This window comes from Trachinotus anak, unplaced genomic scaffold (assembly GCF_046630095.1).
Source record: "Trachinotus anak isolate AG129_WGS33_773 ecotype Australia unplaced genomic scaffold, CSIRO_AGI_Tana_v1 ptg000010l, whole genome shotgun sequence".
NCBI lineage: Eukaryota > Metazoa > Chordata > Actinopteri > Carangiformes > Carangidae > Trachinotus > Trachinotus anak.
Window position 1 is genome coordinate 21,050,415 of NW_027273861.1, and position 23,533 is coordinate 21,073,947.

Consider the following 23,533-nt stretch of genomic DNA (forward strand, 5'->3'; position numbering starts at 1 on the left):
TGCATCTTCAACACAACACACAGACAGCATGTTTGTTTGGGGGGGGGGGGGGGTTGTGTGTTAGCCTCCTCAGATAAGAAAAAACAAGCCAGTGTCTCCCGAGACAGACTTCTCTCCAACTTTCTCTATACTGCCTGTTGTTCAGCTGCAGCAGAAATCAAGTGCTCGCATTAAGGCTAAGATATAATTTGAAATCTGAAATCCCAGACATGATCTTAATGTTTATTTCTGAATACATGGGGAAATAGAGAGGGAAGACTGCAGCAGCACAGGTAATGGTGATTCCATCACTTCTCCATGTAATCATACATTTCTCTCCATATGGTCCAACCATCTGCCTCAGTCAAACATAACAACATCTATAAAGGCATAGTAAAATAACATGTCTTTTATTAAGCTGATATGCATTAAAAAACATGAATATAACCTGTACCAAGAGTATAACTCACCTAATGAGGTAAGTTAGTTTCACTTTTAGCCTGAACCATGTGGAAATTATTGTGGAAACTTTTGAGGTTGTTTTTATGCCTGGGCAAAGACTATTTGTTACGGTTGCACACTGTTTCTGAAGCTCTACTGTCAAAAAGGAATCCCTGATTTTTTTTGGTGAGGCCTCATGTGACAGAAATGGCACCTTAGCCCGATGAGTCTGACAAAATGTAGTTTTTGGATAGACACAACTTCGAAAGTTTAAGAAAGCTGGAGATGAGGTCATTGTCAGTCTGCTGCACATGCTTAGGGGAGAGTTCCTTTTCTAGTCTTTGAGGTGGTGGTTGCAGCATCACAGAAGACACTGTGTGTAGCGCAGCAGCTCCTTGAGGTGTGGAGAGGATCGATCTCAGTTAATGTCATATGGCACAGCACCCAGAGGCAGCCGTGTGGTGCTGATGACAGTGTAAAGCCTTGCCTTTGGCGGCTACATGCTCAGTGCTGCAGAGCTGTGATTTGAAGTTCACATGCAAAGGCTGACAGACAGACAGCTCTCAGTCAGGCAGGCAGATAGTCGGTGAGTCAGCCAATCTTTCCACAGGGATGACAATACATCTGTATCTGTTAAAAGCGAACAATAGCACCTAATCCTGAACACATTCACAGGGGTCTCAGTGCTCTGCAGGACTGATGGTGAAAATGCTAGCAGAAAACTGCTGGGTAAACAGTATACAACCACCGACACTCAAACATACACTGACACATAGACACAAATCGCCCTAATATTCAACTGTCTTCGGGAGAAAGAGTAGAAGGTGTAAGGTTTTACAGAATCCTAACTTCAAAGGGGGTTATTAAAGGAGCTCTCAGAGTCCAAAAAAGTCAACCACAGCTCCTCCTTTATTTTTTTCTCGATTTTCTACTTTCCAGTTTTATCTTTAAATTAATAAATGGCTTCACACTGTTACACAAACTGACTAAAATGTATAATAATGTTTCTTGTTCACTTTGGATGATGTCATTTTCACTGCAAACCAACAAAGTGAGGCAACTTTATAACTAAGGTGTTGGATGCTCCGTTATCTTTGCTGCATCTTTTTTTTTCATTTATAACCAGCACATATTCATGACACTTGAGTCAAAGCCAGCAACATGTAACTTTATTATTACCAGTGCCAACAATCAACAAAAGAACGTGACTAAAATTTGCTTCTCTACTAGTCACAATGCATTGCCATGCTTCATCAAGCATCTTCTCTGAATCTCATAGGAACGGGAAGAGATGGGCATAGCCAACAAGTAATTCATCAGACAGCAAGATATGACAAACTACACACACTTTCACACACAAACCCCTGTGTTTGTGGTGGGTTAATAAACACACACTCTACCCGCTTTGGACCCATTAATTTCAGGCTGTTTTCACAGCTTTAATTCCTTGTCATCCACATTCACATTCACACAGGACCAAGGTTTACAGCAATCGTCTCATGGAGATGACTGCTAAACCGTTAAATTACAAAAGACCTAATTAGAACAGCAACCAACAATTATTTCAAGATAATTATTTCAGATTAATTAATTAATCATTTAGTCTATAAAATAGTGAAAATATCTTGCTTTACCCTACCAACAGCCCAAAACCATATTGAAGAAGCTAACACCAGTGAATGTTTTACTTGATGAAGGTGTTTCACAAATAATTAATTATCAAAATTGTTTTGGATTAATTAGTCTAAGATAATAAATGTAAAGGTAAAGTGTTTTAGCACTACATCTAATATAAATAGAGTATTTGCTTAACAGAAGTCTGCGCTCCATGTTCAGTTCATTGAAAGTGATTGCTGTTGTGTTTACACTCACCGCTCAACACTGAAGACAATAAGGGCAAAGCAGCCTAATTTTTAGGATTTCTTTTCCCTATTTGGTCACTGTATAATGAGTGAATGCTTATTAGTAATGTCATGCTCCATTATCTCTTGACACCACCATCTACAATGATGCATTTCTATGCCTATTACAAAAACACATTTGCATCCTTTCATACCAAAGCCAAACAGCACCAGACCAGTTCAGTCCAGGTCAGGAGCAGGTCCTGAGGCTCAGCTCACCTGTTAAGATTGACTACAAAGACAGTCAGTCTTATCTTCACCAGTTCCCATGCAGCCAGTTAATTAAGGAGCATCTCACTTTTAGGATACACTCAACAATAGAGGTGGTCAGGAAGATTTGAAGGAAAGATTAAGTATAAGAAAGTGTGTGTGTGTGTGTGTGTGTGTGTGTGTGTGTGTGTGTGTGTGTGTGTGTGTGTGTGTGTGTGTGTATCTGTCTATACAAAAACAAAGACTGTAGATGAAGAATATGATTTGCTATGATAAATGGTCTCAGACACTCACAAAGGCATCAAGCTTGACCTATATTTTCTGTCTTGAAAAATAGGCCAGAACCCAAATTAAGGGCCGTTAGGGCAATACACGCATGTAAACGCCATCATCTTCACAATAATTGTGTGGTGTTAGGCAACATAGGAGCAGCCTTGAGTGGAGAGACATAGCCTAAGGGTGTAGCTGTTGACATGTAAATAGTGAGGACAGAAGCTGAAATGACAGCACAGACAGTAGGCTTGCACTACTGGCTCTGCTTGACTTGGGTCTGGCCTTGGCCATAGAATTAAGGTCTAAAGGACAACAGTCTACATGTCAAGATACCAGTACTCATATCATGTCAATAAGTAGGTTGATTTCCTTAATTGCTGGAGAAAATACATTTCTGTCTTTTCGGTCGTTCATCTTTAAGACCACTTTACATTAGTCTATGTGGCAGCAGCCACGTGACTCCAGAATACAACCTGAGACTACATCTTCTTTAGCACCCTGCTGCCTTTTCCTGCTGTTTGTCTACAAGCACAGTTCACAAAGTTACGGGAGATCCCTTAAAAAAAAAAAAAAAAAAATGTGATTTTAGATATATTTATATATAGTGACTATTTGTAATTTGCTAACAATACAGTATAAAATGAAATGTATCTATGATAGTCAGACGACAAACAATATACACGTTTTTGTACCAATCTTTGACAGGTAAAGGTTCCTGCAGGAAAAGACTCAGAGAAAGCGGCTTGTTGTTTCATATGGTTGGAATCCTGGATGAAAAGCTGTATGATCTTGTTATAGTGGCCATCATTCCCAGTGCACACGACATGAAAATTGGGCCGATTGCTGTAGTCATAAGAAGTGACTCAACCCCAAATCCTGTTAAAATCCTGTCATCATAAAATCTGCTCAACATGACATGCCATGGAAGTCAACATATTTTTGAGACAGGCTTTTTTTTTTTTCCTCAATGAAATCCAATTTTCAAGACTGGGGCAGATTACCATCACTAAAGCTACATTAAAGCAGGAGCTACACTAATCCTGTTCATTTGTGGGCTAAACTAGGCCACATTGGTATTACATGCATAAGAACCAGCCAATCACTGTTCTTTGACTCAGAATAATTGGTTGCGTGTGTTTGTGGGCGTGCAACTGTGTGTGTTTGGTTGTACATGCTTATGCCATCTGCTGTGCTGAACATATACTGTATACTCCTGGCCATCAATTGTCATCTACTGACATGATACATGTAAAGAAGAGCGTGGAGCTTCAAGATGACAGAGATGGAAGCTAAATTCAACTGGACATTAACTTAGCCTCTGCTTCACGTATTTATTTTTAAACATATCAAATTCCCACAGCTCTCAAGAAAAAAAAAACTTAAGAGTGGTCACAAGGGAATAAATTCATCTGCCATCAGACAAGGATGCATAAGCACATGCACACAAACACACACACAAACAAAAAACAAGCCACCAACAACAATGCTGAGAGGCTCCAAGCGAGGGTGCTGTGATGAAATTCTTCTGCATTCATCAAAATCATCTCATTTTAAATTATTGATCAGGTCCCTACTTTTCCCCCACTTATTTGCCGTGGAAAGGGTAAGTCTAAAAATAGCCTGTGAGCGTCGGTGCCTAGAAGTCTTTCCATGTTCTCCCAGTCTGGCAGCATTAGTGAATTCAGATGAGCCTCCTGCAGCTCTCACAGCTCCAGTGTCTCTTTCTCATGCACAGCCACACACATCCACACAGCCATGCACGCACGTACACAGCCACCTATACACACCATACACTTAAACGTGTACCTGTTATCACACACTTGCACAAAAAACTGTCTGCCCCTGGAGTTTCAGTACTGCGTCAGTGAGTGGGAAAAGCTCAGCCAGCAACCCCCACAGTATCTCACCTCTCAGTCTATAGACTACTGCCATCAGCATATCCACCACCCCCTTCATCCTCTCTCCCCCATCTCCTTCCCTTCCTCCCTGCCCAGCTCCACATCATTTTGCCCCCGTTCCTCACGGTTGGCCAATAATAACCCTGTACTCTGAAGAAACAACAGTAAAGTCCACTTGCAGCTGTCTTGATGGAGGCGGTGGATGCATGTGTGTAATGTGCTTGCCAAAACATGATTGTAGCGAGGTCACATGGCACCACCTGAAAAGTCCCAGTGACCTGTTCCCTCCATTCCTCCCTGTAGGGCCCGTCTGTCCCTGTCATAACGAGTGATAATCAGAAAAGAGGGTGAGAAGGATTGCGCCTTGTTTGTGACTGTGCAAAAAACGTGTGATCGTTAAGAAAAAGTTCATATGCAAGAAGCAGAACAGGTAGAGACAGGAGATGTGCGAAGTGAGTAAAGCATGTATGTGTGAAAAAGACAGCTGTTCCTGGACAGAATGACTTAACAGGGGACAGCAGCGACAGTGAATTTTGTGTCCACACAAACAGACCCTGCTTTGAAAGTGGAGGAAATCATGACAATGTTTTGTAATATTTACTTTATTTATGCTTCTACCAAAGATAATACAGAGATAAGAGAAGAAAAATCTATTGCATGGGTCTGCATCTATTACATGGGCCAAAAGCTAGCTCACACAGTGCTAAAAGTCATATATATTTTCAGTGTGAGCTTCTCTATATGATCTGAAACAAAACAGACCGGGGCGAAATGTGAGGACACCACTTGCTGCCATCTCTTTTAAATAAGAAAGGAGCTGGAACTGGACCCAGTAAGCAGCAGGCCACTACACAGTCACTGAATGGATGAGTGACTGCAAGCAGGGAGCTACAAATGACTCCAGACATGAACAAAAGATCAAGGCTGGAGAGCACCGAGAAGAGCATCGACACTGAGTGGCCAACTTTGTCATCCAGATAGCCAAAATAAAAAAACACCAACCAGTCTTATGTTGTAGCCTAGTGTGCGATGTACTTAAGTACCTGGGATGAAACTGTGGTGAAAAACATAGCATTACTCTACCACAGAAAATGAACTCACACTGCTAATCACACCAAACAACAGTCTAGACTAGATTTGTAATATACATAACAAATACATTCTGAGTGAAGCAGATAAAACAATATTCTAATAATAAATTGTGTTTAATTTGATCCGACTGAAACACTTTAATGTGGTTCTGATTTACAAATAGTCATGTACTACGAACACAGGGCACTAATGTCTAATGTTTCTGTATGTCATGTCATGAAAAGGACAACAGTGCGCAAACAAATGGGCCCACATACCCATTCACCTACGCCCTGAATGCAGACACAAAACGAGGTCAGGCTGCTAAAACTTTGTGAGTCAGACATGATCCTACAGCCACTTAGAGGACATAGAATTAAAGGGGATTTCTCAAAATTCACCCACACTTCAGTCATTGCCATACCATAGTGGGGAAGTTAAGACACTTCCTCAATTTGTTTCAGAAGAAACAGATAAAAGACAACAACGACTTGGTTGATCTCCGATTCTGTGTAAAAGAGCCAATTTAGCAAAGTCATATGGGCGAGACAAAAGAGAAAAAACAGAAGGGTTGTGAGATAAACAAAGTGTGAGACCCTGGGGTGCTCTCAAGAGTGCGAGTAGAGGAGTGTGGCCTCTCTAATGACCAATCAACACCCTCCTTGTTGCCATGGCATCTGTTAGTACTCCAATGGCCTCCCGTCTGAGTGCGAGCCGTGAACTCGACGCGCAGTCGGAATCCAATCAGACTGCAGAACCGGCTAACACTTGGGTCAAGGAGCAATTCTGACATTTTGCAGAATGTCAACGTTCAACCTTTTCTAAAAGTTGTACTACAGAGGAGTTTTGCTCTACGACTATGAAGGGTGGAAATGGTATGTGGTGAGAGCCAAAGGGGGAAAAAAATGGATCATCTCAGTGCTACTTGAGGGGGGCTACAGCAGAGAAGGAAGCAGATTGATAATAACTAGCGAACAGCAGGTGACACTGTGAGACCTCCGGGTCGCAGCGAAAATGTTCTTAGGATACAGAACAAGAGTAACTTTTCCTAATTGGACAAAGTGAAGCTATAAGGCCACGTGAATGAAAGGGTGAAATGTGTCTACTCTGTACTTTTGCTTTCTGGTTTTTCTTTACGAATATGTGAAGGAGAAGTCCCAAAACCTAAACCTTTCTATTTTAACAGTTAAACCTCCTGCAGCATATTTTAATACACTAACAAGCTATTTTGAAATACCAAAGCAGACAATAAACCTGTTATTTGTCTCAGACAAAAAAAAAAGACACATGCTGAGTAGCATATAACTGACAGGCACAAACATGAGATGGGGACAAGGTAACAACAATCCTCTAAGGGTAGAGGGTGTCATATATGATACTAATTCCACAGCCCTTTGAGGCAAATTTCTGATTTTGGGCTATATAAACAAAATTGACTCGACTTGACTCCATAACTGGTTATTCTTGTTTGTTGTTATGAGGGGCTGGGGACTATGCCAGCATGCATGGGGGGGGTTCAAGGGCAGGGAAAGACCCAGGGCAGAATGTCAGTCTATCCCACAGCACAGAAAAACATCCATTATAACTCATACATAAAGACAATGAAGAGCTCCCAGTTCATCTGAGCTGCTGTCTGAACTGTGTGAGGAACACAGAAAAAAAAAAGCGTGAGAAAAAGCATACAAGACAAACCACACAGAGAAGAAGCAGGGCTTGGTTTCAAATCCAGTGAGGCACCAGTGTTAACTACGCTTCCCTCGTTGAGGTGTTTTGTTTTTCTTCTTTTTTTTTTTTTTTTAAACAGTAAATCGTTCCCCTAATTGCAGCATGAATGTTGTGGTAAAATTGATATGCTGATCTATTAAGTTTATTGCTTTGTTACTGGGAACAATCTGGCTGGAGGGAGCAGGCGAGGACAGGTAGCATCTGTCCCCACCTACTGCCTTGGCAGCGTTAGCGTCATCTGCTAGCTGTGGCAACATCTTGGAAGCACATCAATATGGCTTTATGTAGCCAGGGCCGCTAGTAGCTAGCATGCCAGTCACGCTCTCAGGCAATGCTCGCTCACAGCCTGAGCATCCACAGAGCACTGAGCCAACAGAGCTAAGCGGAACTGAGCTCGGGCTGAACAGGGAGGCCAGGTCTCCATGGACCTGCATGAGGAAAAAGGGCCAGTGTCTGTCATCTATCCACACATCCATGGTTAGAAGTGTGGGGCCGAGCCCAGATATGAACACTGCCACCATTGTAGCTGTCAGCTTTATTTTCTTGTTTTTTTCCCCCAGCAACACTTCAGTTATGGAATGTTGATGCACTCATCAAATCTAAATTACCGATCAATTTCAATGAAGTGATTACAAGGAGACCACTACTCCAACAGCCCAGAAACATTCTTTACTACCTACTACCATTGTCGGGTTTTTATTACTGGAGTAACAAAATGTACTGAGTTGGTAAATGCCACCTTTGGACTAACTAACAATTCTATAAATGCAACATTTTTATTGTCCACAATAATGATAAACCATATATTATTAAAAATAAAAACGTATTAATCATTAGAGGCTTATAAAACACACAGTGATATGCTGATACGTATTGGCATGATGTTAGCTTTTTTGCAGCACAACCTTGCTACATGCTGTGCTTGAATAAACACAAGTTTAATATTTGAATCATCAGTTTAAAAAAAATAATGCTGTGACTCAAAACTGTCCCTCCCACTCTGCTGCTCATTTTCAGTAATAAATAGCCACAGAAGATACATACAAAATAAGCTTACCCAGTATATGAAATATACATTTTCCCAATCTGACAACAGTCAATTGGTTCTTATTTTAAAATATGCACATAGTCAGGGATGGATTGGGCTGCTTAGTGTAACTCAAAATATCTGGCTATCAGCGCTGCAAGAGGCTTGGTAAAGGAACAGAAACAGGGCAGAAACAATTACCCAGTTTCAGATGAAAAGCTGCATGTGTGAGTTTGGGTGAAGTCAAGGTGAGCAAAACTTTTCATCGTGTTGTTTCCTGTTCGAAAGTAAATGTAAATCCAGCAACTGAAATTAGCCCCACAGATGGAAACAGTTTCCCAGTTACACACAATTACTGTCTGACACGTTTGTCTTATATCTTGATTAATTATTAATATCAGTATTAATAACATCATTATCATTCAAAACTCAACTGTGAACCTGTCACATGAAGAAACGTTCATTTGTGGACTTAATCCTTACACAGTTTCTATGCCAAAATGTTAACTTTATAATGAGTGAGCAATCTATTCTGAGACCACTGGTTGAAAACTGGTGAAACAACTTAATAAAAAAAACTGGCTTTTTGCAGCCCTGTCTGCAAACATGTGGGTGTCATCTGCACACACAGTGCTGACTACAGAAGGTGTGAAACCCAGTTAACACAGGAAGTTGAGGGAAAGGCGTACTGACCATCTATAAAAGGGTATGGCTATTTTCATCTGACTGCACTACAGGTTTTTTTGAACTATGCAGTTTGATCATGACTACTATTAACAAAGAGAACTACTGTCTACAAAGCAGCGGTATCATGTCATGCTGTCGCACATGGATCTAGTTTCAGATCTGCAGGACCAGGATGTGGTGAGAGTGGCAAAACACACGTGCAGCATCAGCAAAAGCCTGCACACACCAACCTTTACCAGTCAGTCAAAGAGGACACCCTTTCACTCTCTTTGGAGCACTGCACAATGAACCGACTTGCTGGTAGACGGAGTACACACAAATTGAAATTCAGCCAAAATCAATCTAAAATTAAACTTGTATTCCCTAAACTGTAAGGAGGAGATATGAGAAATATGAGCAAGATGAAACCTTCCACCACTTCTCAAAATGCTCCAATGTTCTACATTATGTTGCTATGACAATTTAATTATAGTCTATCAAAGCTGCACTATTGTTTGTTCGCCTCTGTGAGGTAGTGGGATGATTGTGTGTGAAAATGAAGTGGTGCTTTCTTGGCAAAGTACCTAATGTTTGGCTGTAGGAGAAACAGCTCGAGTTTGTGGTGACTGTAGAGGTTTCACAGAATGGCCAAAGCCTGTCTGCTATGACTCACAGCATTAACCCTTTCATCTCTTAATACAAGTATATACCATGGCATTGAGACAAATGCAAACAGAACTATGGGATATCTCATATTTTAGAGCTTGACAAGTCTACAAAAATAATATTTGTGCAAGATCAATATATTCAGGCCCTAAGAGTCTATTCAGCACAGTTTAACCATTCAAGAAGCATTTCATTTCATGCGGACTGAAGCTAAGGCCAAGTCAAAGAAAGGGAAATTGATCAGATTCAGAGAGAAGTGATTCATTCCTCATATGGTTATCTGAAACTGCTCCTTTAAAAAAAACAATCCACCACAACCATAAGCCCCTGCTGGCAGATACACATCTACATCACAACAACTTCCTCAACAGGGATGTTCATCTATCCAATCAGGGCTCAGCACGGAGCCGAGAGAGCACTTCAGTCAAATGACGGAGCAGAATGCTCATGTTCCATTTGACCTGAGGGGTGTGCAACCGTTGCTCTGTAGCTGTGCTCCAGGGAGCAGGAGTCCGGATATGAGTCTGACCCTGGATCATACATGGGGGAAGTTAGTTATTACAGCACAGGCTGGTGGTTTATGAGTTTGGTTTAAAATCCAATATCAGAACTACATCCAAGGACAATGTTCAGTCTACTCTGGTCAGCTCAGCAGCTGCACCAGTGAACCGTCCACATCGCACCTCTTTAATGTCAAAACTCAGTGGGCAAAATAAGACAGCTGGTGTAATATGCAGTGAAAATGTTTTTACATGATATTTGACTCATGGGTGACACTGGATATTGATGTGAAATATAGGTTATTTTACTTCCCATATTCATAAAGGTAGAATATTGCGTTGTTCTTCCGTGGCCACAGTCATTTCCCTCTTTGTCCTGACCAACACTGCTGGAATGTTTGACCACTGCAGCAGTTAATGCAGTTTGCTGACCCCAGCATGATCTCTCTAAAACAACCTTTGTGGGGTCACAGTCACAGGAGAAAAAGCCTACAATGGTGAACTCAGAGTCAGGCCTAATAACAGAACAGTACAGACTGAAAAATCTGTCAAATAAATAAGGAATGCAAAATGCTGATACAGATCTTAAAGCAGCTAACATGTCTGAGTTTGCCATTTTACAGCTAGAGTCAGTGTTGACTTCTCTGGTACTTGGGCTCTTGAGAGGAAACTCTGGAGCACACATAATAACACCACAGACATAATGATTGCCCTCACTGTGCCGGACTAGTCTCAGTCATGCAGTGTAGTTCTGTGATGCTCACTGTCTGACTTAAAATACTATACAAGCGCATTCAGTAAACACAGCTGCCAACATTGCATGACATCTTGTCTCAAGAGCCTTTTCAATTCCTGTAATTACACGACTAATAGTCCTTCTTTTTGCAAACAAACGGTGTAGAAAAAAATACAATTGGAAAACATATAAAAATCTTTATTAACGGGATGTGAAGGCCAACATTTGTAATTCTTTTCATTGTTCAATACTTTGTCACCTATTTTTAGATAAATCAATCAATTGTTTTGGTTATAATATGTAAGATGCTTGTGAAAAATGTGCATCAAAATTTCCCAGACCACAATGTGACATCTTCCCATATAATGTTTTGCACATCCAACAGCCATAACCCAAAGATGTTAAATTTACAGATATATGAAATTGGCATTCCTCCTTGATAAATGGCTGGAAAAATGAATAACTGGTAACTGGAACTGCTGGACAATCAATGTCAATTGGCTAATCACTTTAGAACTGATCTATCTAATCTAACATGCATCTAATAATCATATAGAATTAATATACTGTGTTTAGGAGTGCAACTAACATTATAGTCACTGTCACATAATCTACCAATTACTGTCTTAATTTTTCAATTAATCTTTAATTGCTCTATAAAATGTTTGAAAATAGGGAAAAGCCCATCAAAATTTCCCAGAGCCCAAGGTGACGTCTTCTGAAGTGTCAGAACAACAATCCTAAAACCAGAGATATTCTACATGCATTAATATACAACAGAGGAAAGCGGCAAATACGAATATGAGAAGCGCGAGCCAGTGAATTTTTGGGCATTTGTAAATAAAAAATGTCTTGAATTATCAATCAATTATCTAAATAGCTCCCAATTAATATTCTGCTGATCAAATACTCAATTAATTGACATCATCATTTAAACTCTCGTTCTATTGAATCATGAATGTCATTCAGAGGCTCAGAACCTTTTGTTTTTAACTCTCTGCACCAAGAAGATTACAGACAGACACAACATTATTAATGCAAGTAATGAAACCACCTACCCTCATTTTCAGTTGCTGGACATGCCACCTGTATAACCACATCAAAAGTTCTTTCTGGGTTCTCCCTGCAAAGAAAAACACCGTTTATTATGGAGAAATAATAGTCAGCTGTTTTTACACAGAGTTACTGTCAACAAGTGTCTGTATTCAGCATCACAGACACAACGTGTTCCTCATACATTCCTTTACATGTGCAACATATTCGTATTGCTGAAGTGGACGTGTGCTCACTTGTCCCACTTGAGTTTACATGAGTCACACTGTCAAGAGCCGACTGTGTCAACAACAGCAGGTTAGCTCAAGCTGACGCTGCTCTGCTCAGCCTGCGAGGACGACAAGTTTCCTCTTATCTGACCACATGTTATGCAGAGAAACTTGGGTCGCAGGACCTGCTCGCCCGATGTCGCGTCCACATGTAGCCTATTTAAAGCTTGTGTGCGCCCCGGCTAGCGGAGCTGCTAATTGGTAGCCAGCTAGTCGGCGGGGCGACAGACTGACTGACCCAAATGCTATGTCGAGCCAGCTGGCCTCGTCGGTTAAATCCACTGCTGGAGATGATGGCTCACATTACGCCAGACATTGCTTCGTGTTTCACACGCAGCTCCGAGTTAAGCCTTGACTGAGCGACACTTTAGCCGTTAGCTCGACAGTTGGACATCGAGGAGGAGGGAGAAGATACTTACTTTATTCTGCTGTCCATGGTTTAGCTACAACATCGCGACAGCTCCGAGCTATCGGCGGCTCTTGCTCTGCTGGCTGTCCGCTAATATCCACCCCGTCCTTCCTCCGGCTCAGCCGTCACTTCTCCTGCCTTATCTGATACCGGTCGAAAGCCGTCGTGACCGCATGCCTGGAGGTGGGATAGTGTAGTAGTTTGTGCCGTCCTTCTTGCTCTTAATGTGGCCTGAATCTCTGTTTCCCCCCCCACCCCCCTCCCTGAGGTCCAACACTACGGTGGTTATTTCCCACAACAAACGCCACTCCAGGAAGTGCTGTCAAAGATTTGGTGACGTCAGCGAGTCAGATGGGTACCTCTGCCTTGTCCGAGAGCGGCTCCTTTCCGCCTAACATGAGTAACAGGTATGATGCAAAGCAACACAGAGCCCAGCCATGTTGCTCACGCATCTGATGGAAAACGTGTTTCCCCGATGACACTGTGTTATTAGGTCAGTCAATGTAACAGCGGCTGAGAGGGGTCCTGGGACCATCAGGGTGACCATGTAGAAGATGTATTCATAGATGCAGATGATTGCTGGCTGCAGCCTAGTTGCAGCCCAGTTCTCCTATGATGGTACTTGAGAAATCAGAAAATAGTTCTCTGTGGATTTGTCCCTGCAAGTGATCCGTTTTACATCATACCCAGTTATTTGATTTGTGAAAATAAAAAGACTGACTGGAGCAACTTTGGGTTCACCAGTACTTTATTCCACGGATGTATGTATATTAAGTGAAAATAGAAAAACAAATGGAACATTTCAAATGAAATTCAGAGTAACAATATTGATAAAATAGGAATTCATTTTTAACTGGGCAAAGCAAGCTACCACACTGGAGCCACAGACCTCTCAGAGACCCAAGTCCCAGGTGTCAGTCGTATCTGGTAATGTGACTGAATGCAAATTATTTTTAAACATTGCACCGTTAAAGTATAAAATCAGTCAATGTGGGTTTTGTGCCCCCCTCTTAGAAGGTCCTTGACATACAGACAATTAAATGTTATTCCAGCTCAGGATCTCTGTGGATCTCTGGATAAATAGTGTGCTGGAGCCACGTGGTGTTTGCTGTGTGTGTGCTGGACTTCAGGGGAACTGACATGACAGTGTTCATACACAGTTTGCGGAGGGTGGGAGGTTGGTTCTGGGGGTCAATAGGGACCCAGAGGCAATTTTTTTTGCCTCTAATAGGTTAATCTGGAACATGGACACATCTTATCACATGTGGGTTACGTGTGGTAAGATGTGTCATACAGTTGGTGGAAAGAGGCATTTAACCAAAGTTGTTGGTTCAAATTCCTTTTGGGTGTGGGATATTGATATCCACACCCTCACATTTCTTATCCAGCCTCAAGTTGCACCTAGGCAAAACACTCCATCTGGAGTGCTAAAAGGTCAGCTTCTCAAACCTTTATTAGTGCTGGCGTAAAAGCTTTGAGAAGCAAACTTGTTACTAGAAGTTTGTCAGCTTGGTCTGAGTGGGGGAAAGTAAAACAACAGTGCCCTTTAGTGAAGCCTTGAACTCTTAACTGCTCAGTGGCCAACACATCCAACCGTGGTTCACAGCAGTAGACTGGGGGAGGCTGGCATGAATACTTGACTTTCCCCTGCATAATTACAGTGTGTCATGAGCATATGCTACTTACAGTAACCATGTTAGTCTGCAGTTGTCCATGCATGAAATAAATGCTGAAGTTGCAATGCATAAGTCAGCTACACTGTCTGCGTCATACTGTGTGCATGATGTATGAAGTCATCCTACTGTATATAATTATTAAAATCTGCTCCAGGACTCTACATTAAACACACTGATCATGAATCAGCTGAGTCACTGGTCTCTTAAAGGGGAATCCGCCCTAAAAAAAACAAACTTTTTAGTACTTTCTATGACACTGTACAGCTCAACAATTTAATTTGAAAGGGCGCAGCTCCTTGTTTCACAGACACCTGCTGTGATTCACTGCTGTAAACTGTAAAGCCATTCAGTAAATCTAATCTGGGTATAACAAAACAAACACAGTCGACAGAGTCAGTCTTTAATTCGTCAGTGGACCAACTCCCTAAAGTGACACCTGATGACATAATCAATTAATATTTAGAGGCTTGAGGGAGATATTTGTCTCTTTGTAACTGCTGATTTTCCTTCCCACAATCACTGCATTTCAGTGCAATGAGAATTCAGTTTTAGGGTGGACTTTGATTTTAATGTTTGCATTGAATCTCATGTTTAAGCAATATTTGTCCCATGGTAAATTGAAACCAATAGCTGAGATGTACTTCTCTCTCTCCTCTCTAGAGAGGCTGTCTGGATCAGAGCCAGATGTCTTCAGGCTGACTGGAAGGTAATTAAGTGGCAGCAGACTGGGACATGCTGTTTCAGGCATCCGTATGAAATGATAATGGCAGGGCTGCTGCCTTAACATAATAAAAGACATTATGACAGACACACACACACAAAGACACATGTACATATAGCTCTTATGACTCTTGCGCACTGCAAATCAGTGAGGTTTCACATTCTAAGGGACAGTAAACAGTCCCAGATTATATTGACTGAAAAAGGACAGTACAGTGTCCTATTATACTTCTCCGGCCTGGAAAATGTTTTTCAGAAGGGCTTCAAACATTTGATCAGTGGCTGAGTTGGACATGATTAATCTTGCTAAATTGAAATGTCACTGACAAGAAAATACACAACAAAGCCTGGGCTTAATGCAGTCAGCAGCAGTATAACCACAAATTCTTGCATTGCATTCTGGGGTTTATTGCAGTGTAATTTATAAATTTATGAGCACTTGGATTGCAACGACATCAAATACAGAAAGGTTAAGAAATCTTACAATAGAAAAGGAAAAGATACACATCTACCACTTTTTTAATGTCCACCGTGCTTCCGATAGTAGGTCTGCATAAATATTTTTACCAGTGTGATGTGTAATTTGTCTGAGGGTAAATTGACCCCACAATGTCAGTCAAAAGACACTTGTCAGGTTTCATTACCCAGAATTCTAGAGTAGTCACATCATCAGAGGTGGCTTACAGCGGTGGATAACCTTGAACGGACTCATTAATGTCCACTCATCAACCTTGCATTGCTTACTCCAAGTCCCCATATTACTTTATTATCATGGGAAGATGTCTTTGTTTCTGCTCCTCTGCAGCCAAGGAGAGGAAAGCCAGGCATTCACAGTCTGTAGCAGGGATAGTGGAGTTTTACCTGCCTGCTTCACCGCCTATACACATATAGAATAATATGGCTGACAAAATGTCTTATGCATCATGTTAAAAGGTCACGTCACACTGTTTCTATTGATAGTAAGTAGTTTGAATTAAAACTGTCCAAAGCTTGACTTATACAATATCTCAAGACTGAAAATATAAAACCAACACTAGATACTCGGTTACTGGATAAATGACAAGTGTTTTTTTTTTTTTTTTCAATTTGGGTAAACTGATCCTTTAATTATAAAACCATTACCACCTTTCTTCTAAGAAAAAAAACGCATCTGGGAGTTTGGATTTTTGTCTGGCGGTTGTTATCTTTTTTCTGATCCTTGTCACAATTTATTATTTCATTTTCTATCACTTTAGTGGCATGAATGTAGCGATAATGAATCTATACGTTTTTTTTATTTTTTATTTTTTTTTGCCATGCATCCTTCAGTAAAGTGCAGGTATCTTCAAATCAACAGGGAGTCCTTAGTAGCTGCTTTGAAACAGCAGGGGCGCTGTGTGGACCAGCGGATTGGTGTTGTGAGATGGTCACATGTCACCAATGTGACGAGGCAAACAAGGAAGTAGAGCAAACTTCTGTGCAGGCGAAAACTGAGAGGAGGCGGCAAATTGTAAACATGCACCATAGACAATCTTTGATCGGTTATCGCTGCATTTCATGAATAGATGGTGTGTTTTTCCCGGGATCTTTTACCTGCTTCTACACCACTGCAAGACGAGAAGAAACGCTAGAGTGATTCTCCGGAGTGACAAGTTTTCTCCGTGTATTTGAAACTTGGAAGTTTCACAGGAGCATGTTTCATCAAAGTTACCCGAGTAAAGCGTTTGTCAGCAGATTGATTCTTCTCCGTGTCCGGTTTCATAAACGACTCGTAACGATGTCAATACCGAAGCCCTCAGAAGAAAGCGGCGGCAGCGTGTCACAGATCAATGCGGGCTTCAGTGACGCGGGGGCGGGCAGCGTGGGGGGCGCGGGGAAGTTCACGGAGGAGGAGCTGGCCATCCACAGGATCCATAGAGAGGCCTGTGAGGTAAGATGCATCACTTTCAGAGACTTCAGATTCAATGATGTCATGTTGTTCAGTCAGATTACCACGATTAGGCCTGATGAATGAGGAGCATGTGTGTGTGGTTGGTCAGGATTTTCTGATGAAGCGCGGTGGTGGAGGAGGAACTCAGATCCTCTTCTGCAGAGAGAGCAATACCACAATACTGGAAAATACTCTGAGTCTCATTCAGACTTAAGTAAAAGTATTTGGTGTTATCAGCCAAATGTACCTAAGTACAAAAAGTAAAACTACTCATGCAGAATGGCACCAGTCAGAATGTAATTTTTATGTATGTATTATTATAAAGTCTATTCAGCCTATATGATTATGCTGGAGATTAGTATGTAAGCAAGATTCTTACATATTATTTTACTTTCTTTTATTCAAGTTTTATTTTAATGTTGTAGCATGTTGTGGGTTATTACAGGGTAATATGATCTATAACAATCAACCCTGTGTGGATGTGATATGAATGCTATCAATATTGTATGCTGATATTTTGCTAATGGCTAACATTCCATGATTTGACAGAAATCAATTCTTCACAGATCTAAAACAGAAGCAGCCAGTGGCTGCACAGTGCAACTTCCAGGCTACTGTTTTAGAGCAGAGAGGAAGAACTGATTTCCAGGAAAACTCCTATTTTATCCGGGCGTGAAACTATAAAGTTTATTAATAAGTTATGTAGTATTGGATTGGTGCAAAGACTCAAGTCCTTGCCAATACCCAATAGAGTATTTTAGGCAGTATTGGAGGCATTTCCGATCAGTATTGGAACAATTCTACTCAAAACTGCACTTTCGTGCACTACCTAACCAAATGTAGTTTTAAACTCTTTATTTTAGGCTGTAGCTGAACACGGTTAAGGCATGTGAGCAAAACGACACTGATGCATTCTGTCATTAGCAAATGAAATTCCAGAAACTAAACTGAAGTGCGACAATGAAAATGTAATAAAAGTCTTAACTACACAAGCTGAATCTGTTTGACAAAACAAAGTCAAAAGATGTGAGGTCAGTTGAAATGATAATGAAGCTAAAACCAATATTCAATATTCTCTCAAAAATATTGACCATCTATTTTGAGCTTAGTGCAAAACAGACTGATGGTGACAGACATGCCTGTCTTCAGGTAATAAGGAGTTCAAAGAAACACCATGTTTAGCCTGTTGTAAGAGACCTGCTCCTTGAAAAAAACAAACCCAAATGTCAATTCCACAAGAGGCCAAATGTCATAAATACAAATGATGTTGGACCAATACCAACAATTGTTAAAACTGATACTGTACCAGCCATAATATCAGAGTATAATAATATGCTACTTGTGGTGCATCTTTAGAGCCCATCTGTCCCCAGGGCAGGATTCCACATGGGTCCTTGGCAAAATGAAATGTGTTTGCAATTTTAATACTAAAAGTGTGCATAATGGAGACTTCTTTGTTTTGACACAAGATTTCACTCTCCTCATTCTTCTCTCTCTAGCTACAAGATTTAGTATTTTCTCAGTAATTTAACAAGGAGATTGTGGGTAGATCAGGCCTATGTGTTGTGAAACCCTGTCAGATGGTAGCCTGAGGCTATTTTAGGAAGATCCCAGTCTCAACAGTTTTGTTACAATTTTACTTAAAGGCAAATCTACCCAGTGCTTTATACACAGTACATGTCATATAAGTAATGATCATATCCATCATATTCACCGAATCCTACTTGCTCTTCATCAAACAGAAGCAGTGCGCTCTCGGCTCTGTGCTGATGACAGTCACGAATAGGTGTCATCTGCATGCCTTTAGGCTTATTTGTTGTAAATACTGTGCTTCTGAGTGTGGGTGAAGCTGAGGCAAGTTGGCCGCGACCTGAGGAGAGTGGTAGGGCCTGGGTGGGAAAAGCACAATACAGAGGGGGCCCAGCTATGCCAGCTTCACTATGTGGCCCTGCAATGCCATGTGAAATGACAGGCCGTGTCACCAAAAGGCCTGGGGCCTTTTTCCCTTTGTAGCCTGTCAAAGCTCACCAACTAGTGGGCTCTCAGTTTGAAACAGACTGAGAGATGACATTTTCTAACTTCCTAAGGGATGGCAGAGGAGTTCAGTGTCTTTCACTTGCAGAAGGTGTTTGTGTGGCTATACAAGTGAATAATTTGTCCAAATAAAAGAATGATTGTGTCTAAAATATGTTTTTAAGCATCCTGCTAGTCTGCGCTGAATGAAAACAAACTTGTTACAGACTGTCTTGCATCTGTTTCTATGCATAGAGGTTATCCAGTCTCTCTTCTAGTTGACCCAAAGCAATCTGTCTCTGTGTATATGTTTATATTCAGTATTATGTTTGCAGGTGCCTTTGTGTTTAGGTGTGTGTGTGTGTGTATGTGCTGTATATGGTTAAGTATGCAGGGGTCACACATCCCCATATGTGTTTGTATGTCATACTAATTAAATACTAATATCTTCATTACATCCAGGCAAAGAAGCAGATGTATGCCGACCCTTCCAGTGGGTACAAGGTGTTCACAGAGTATGCCCACCTTCAGAGAGGGAAGTGCTGCGGCAGCGCATGCAGACACGTGAGCTCTTTGTTTTCTCTGTTTCCAGGCTGTTTGTCCACCTTACTCTGGTGTGTTCTGTGCACTGTTGTGCTCATCATCTGGCCACAGCTGTATAGTTTTGTCCCGTCGTGTTCTGCTCAGTCCTGCCCCATCTTGTTTGGTAATTTCTTACACCCAAAACATCATGTAAAAACAAGTGTTATGTTTTTGGCTGTTAAGGGCATCTTAACATCAGCTGTCCATGGTGCTGAAAAAGGATGAATTAATGAATTAACAAAAATAATTTAGCTGTATATTTCTGCCTCCCAAAAAACACAAGCGCCTATAAATCATTTCACTTAGTGTGACAATGCACCTTAATGTTCAGTCAGCACTCGGAGCTTCCAGCTTGTTGCATTCTATATAATACATGTGACTCAGTGGGAGAAAGTAAACTTATTGTACTGTGATTGATTGGCCTGCTGCTGGAGACAGATGTTGTCCATAAACACAAACTGGGAAAATCAAATCTATCAAACTAGAAGTGATGATTCTTATAGTTCCTAGATGTGAGCAGTGTTGGATTTCCTTTGCCAAATCCACTCTCCTGTATTTAAACCCTGTGAATAAAATTGTCAGTCTCTAACAAAGCAACGCAACTAGACAAAATGCAGCAATATGGTAGTTCAAAAAACAAGAAGAGTGGCACTTAGGAACATAAAATGTTTAAAACCCAGCTTAAAGGAAACACTAACGGACAAGGGTAAAATGAAAGTACCAGACTGCAGACTGCATCCCCAGTAAAGACCATGGATGACTGTTCTGTATATCAACCCTTACATGATTGAGAGAGGAAATCGGGTGAGGATAGTGACAGATGAGTGGATGTAAACCAGACCAGGGCTGCACAACACGTGGCCTGCTTGGTGGGCGTCAAACATTTTATTGAAGTTTTCTTTGAAAGGAAAATCATTTTAACTCTGGTGGCTTCACTTTTTTCAGTTAATACCAACTCAAGCTGTGAAGCGCTAAGGTATCGGCAACGGCACATTTACGCACAGAGAATTACTGATTTAAAGTTTAAGTCGGATATGAAGACCACTGGGGGAAAAAAACACAGCTTTTTAAATGAAACACACAGTTCACAGTTAATCCTATAACTGTTTGGACTTTGTAAGATGCTTCTGACCTTTTACAAGTTGAGAGGAATTGATTTTTAGTTTTTATGTCTTTAGTTACAGCTGCTTTTTAACGCCCTGTAAACAGAGGTAGGTGGAGAAGCAAGACGGGTTTCGTGATTACATTAGCTTCATGGTACTCTTTTGTTGTGTCCTGGTGAGACTTGTTCTGGTCTGTCTAGTTCACATCCTGTCCCATCCCTCCCTGTGCCATCCCGTCCAGTCTTGTCTTATATTCTGTCCTGCCTTGCCCCATCTCATCCCACTCTGCCCCCCCCTGCTCTGTCCTCTCGTGCTCTGTGTGGTCTGGTCCTGGTTTGGCTCTAATTCATCCTGCTCTCCTCTGTTTTTGCGCTGTGGTCTTCTTCTGTTCTGTGTTGTTCTTTGCACATGTTTGTGCCTTGTTCTCAGTCTCAGCAAAGATCTACTCCACATGCAGCCATTTAACACCATTTATTTCTTTATTTTTCTCCTCTAGTGTCCGTATGGCCAAGTCAACGTGAAGGACCCTGCAATGAAGAAACAGTTTAATTCTTTATTTTATGTATAGGCCTAACAGACTCGGGCCAAAGGTAAAATGTTAGACCCTGTTTAGAATGGAACACACTACATGTTGCTTGTCTTCTGCCTGTCGTTATTTGGACTACTTGAGTCATTTTTTAGCAGTGTGCTAAATGATGAAATATGGGTAGTGTCTGTGCAATACTTACCTCCTATGAATCACAACTATTCTTAGGATTATTTTCATTCTCACAAGACAAGGGAAGAGGAGGAGGAGGAGGAAGGGTTTGTTCACTAGAACCTCATGTAAAATAGTCTTTTATCACACTTTTGTTTTGTTATATTTTTTCAGATGTGCTTCTCGAATGTCCAATGTAATGCCTTCAGTTTCATTTTTCATTTCTCTTTAGGAGTATTGAATATTTTGTGGTGTTCGGCTCCTCTGATGCATTTACAAGGGTTGTGGGAGTATGGAGATGAAAACTGAAAGAGCATTTTAGATCTTCGCCCTCAAGATAAAGGGCATATAAGCGAAAGTAACTGTAGATAGTCAGATGGAGTCTTGTGCTCTTTTGCTTTGCATCTCTTGTTATTTTTTCTCCCAAATGTACGACTGCATGAATATTAGCATCATTTACACTCCACAAGTGCTCGACTGAACTGTCTACCTTTGACAGAAATACTGTGTTGTTAAAAATAGGCAGGGGGGGCCAAGGGTCAAGCCTTACACTTGGCTGCGCTTCTTTTACAACACTTGATGGAATCAGGCTGTTAACAAACATGCCATGGACATCAACAGCAGCTCTCCCCACCGGACTCAGCAGCTCAGCCTCCTGGCAACACTTGGCTCCGGCGCAGCTCCCTGCAGCTGCTCTCCTGAGCCGCAGCCTAATGAACTCCTGGGCCCTCTCATCCCAGCACTGCACCAGATCCGCTCATGTTCAGGAGCATGCTTAGACGCACACATGCAGAGGCAGGCTTACTCCATTAGAATACCCTGTGGCTCCTAATAGGGCCAATATAGAATAAAGGTTGCGCTAAACGCCGCGCTCCGTAGCCCACAGTGACGGTGCACGGTGGGGTCAAGCACCCGCACAGCTCCACCTGTGCGTGCAGAGGACGCGGAGGGGAGATGTGCCACTCGGTCTGTGAGCGCATGTGGGCAGGCGGCGCGATGCCTTCAGGCGCTGGCCCTGGACCTGCCACACACACTCACCCGTCTCCGCCTGATTGGGCAAACAGCGCCGGGATGAGAGGATGTGTCTGCCGCGGAATTTCCCGTCGCAGCCGCCCACCGGCGCGACCGCAATTTTCCCTCGGCAGGTGGGTCCCAGAGGCAAGTGCTTAGTGATCGGAGCAAAGCCCTGTGAGCGGCTACAAGGAGATTCATGATCCCAACAGTGCTGGGGAGGACAGGTTCTCGGGGACGCGTCGTCAGGCGGGATGAGAGGCGAATTTATTTGGTGGTTTTCTAAACCGAGGCAGCGGGGCGTGCGGCGGCAACATTTCTGCGGCGGGACGGTGAAGGTGTCACACTCGTCAAGTACCTGGGCCCGCTCGCCTGCCGCGGCTCTGCGGGTTTTGCCTAGGGACTTGTCTGTCACATTAAAGTAGATGCATTGCCATTCAGGGCCTCGGCGGTCCCGCAGCCTGACCATGAAATAGGCCAACTTTCATGTCGGCTTCATCCCTCCACGTCTTCCCAATCCAGTGATGGCACAGTTTGAAATGTATTTTTTTTTTTTTTTTTTTTTTTTCATCATTTTCTAGCCGAGCAGTTGGTGACTTAGACACAAACAGCACAGCAATCCTTCCGACAGATTTATGGAGAAGTTTACTTGAAAATCTACTCCCCCTGTCAGAAACAGTGTGTTTTGTCTTTGGCATTTTCTTGAATGTAAACGTATGATTGATAGATGCCATGCACTGTATATTCGCAATGACAAAGCATTTAACTAAAAACTGTCAAATCATCCACATTTTTTTCAAATTTCTTGTCCTGCAGATTTGTTTGTATTATTTTTTTTTTAGTTGATTTTATTTGACAAGTTTGTAATATTACTCAAAAAACGCCTTACACATGAATAATTTCAGTTTGTTGGTCTTTGGCTTCTCATTTTGAGTGAATGTATAGAAACATGCACATACAGGCATGTGTGGTATTCCCACAGTGCAGATGTGCTCCCA

General features: G+C 41.8%; 2 protein-coding genes across 4 annotated transcripts in view; one reads left to right on the forward strand and one right to left on the reverse strand.

The window, feature by feature from the left end:
* Positions 1–12,976, reverse strand: part of dennd1b (DENN/MADD domain containing 1B) — a 103,767-nt gene extending 90,791 nt beyond the window's left edge. For all 3 annotated transcript variants that reach the window (XM_071486106.1, XM_071486105.1, XM_071486107.1), the window contains exons 1-2: positions 12,835–12,976; positions 12,152–12,216 (exon numbers count right to left, since the gene is read on the reverse strand). In XM_071486106.1, the coding sequence (XP_071342207.1) occupies positions 12,152–12,216; positions 12,835–12,851 (82 nt within the window). In that variant the 5' untranslated portion in view covers positions 12,852–12,976. The remainder of the gene's footprint in view (positions 1–12,151; positions 12,217–12,834) is intronic.
* Positions 12,977–13,069: 93 nt separating this feature from the next.
* On the forward strand, positions 13,070–23,332 carry cunh1orf53 (chromosome unknown C1orf53 homolog). The gene is made up of 4 exons (XM_071486112.1): positions 13,070–13,231; positions 15,161–15,206; positions 19,605–19,706; positions 21,324–23,332. The coding sequence occupies exons 1-4, from the start codon at positions 13,176–13,178 to the stop codon at positions 21,393–21,395; spliced, it is 276 nt and encodes a 91-aa protein (XP_071342213.1). The 5' UTR covers positions 13,070–13,175; the 3' UTR covers positions 21,396–23,332.
* Positions 23,333–23,533: the final 201 nt, after the last annotated feature.

What these genes read in the sequence shown, in the direction of transcription:
- cunh1orf53 (XM_071486112.1), top strand. Translation starts at nt 13,176, where the DNA reads ATGGGTACCTCTGCCTTGTCCGAGAGCGGCTCCTTTCCGCCTAACATG. An exon ending in CCGCCTAACATGAGTAACAG is followed by an intron (nt 13,232 to 15,160) that starts GTATGATGCAAA and finishes TCTCCTCTCTAG; the next exon opens with AGAGGCTGTCTGGATCAGAG. An exon ending in GTCTTCAGGCTGACTGGAAG is followed by an intron (nt 15,207 to 19,604) that starts GTAATTAAGTGG and finishes CATTACATCCAG; the next exon opens with GCAAAGAAGCAGATGTATGC.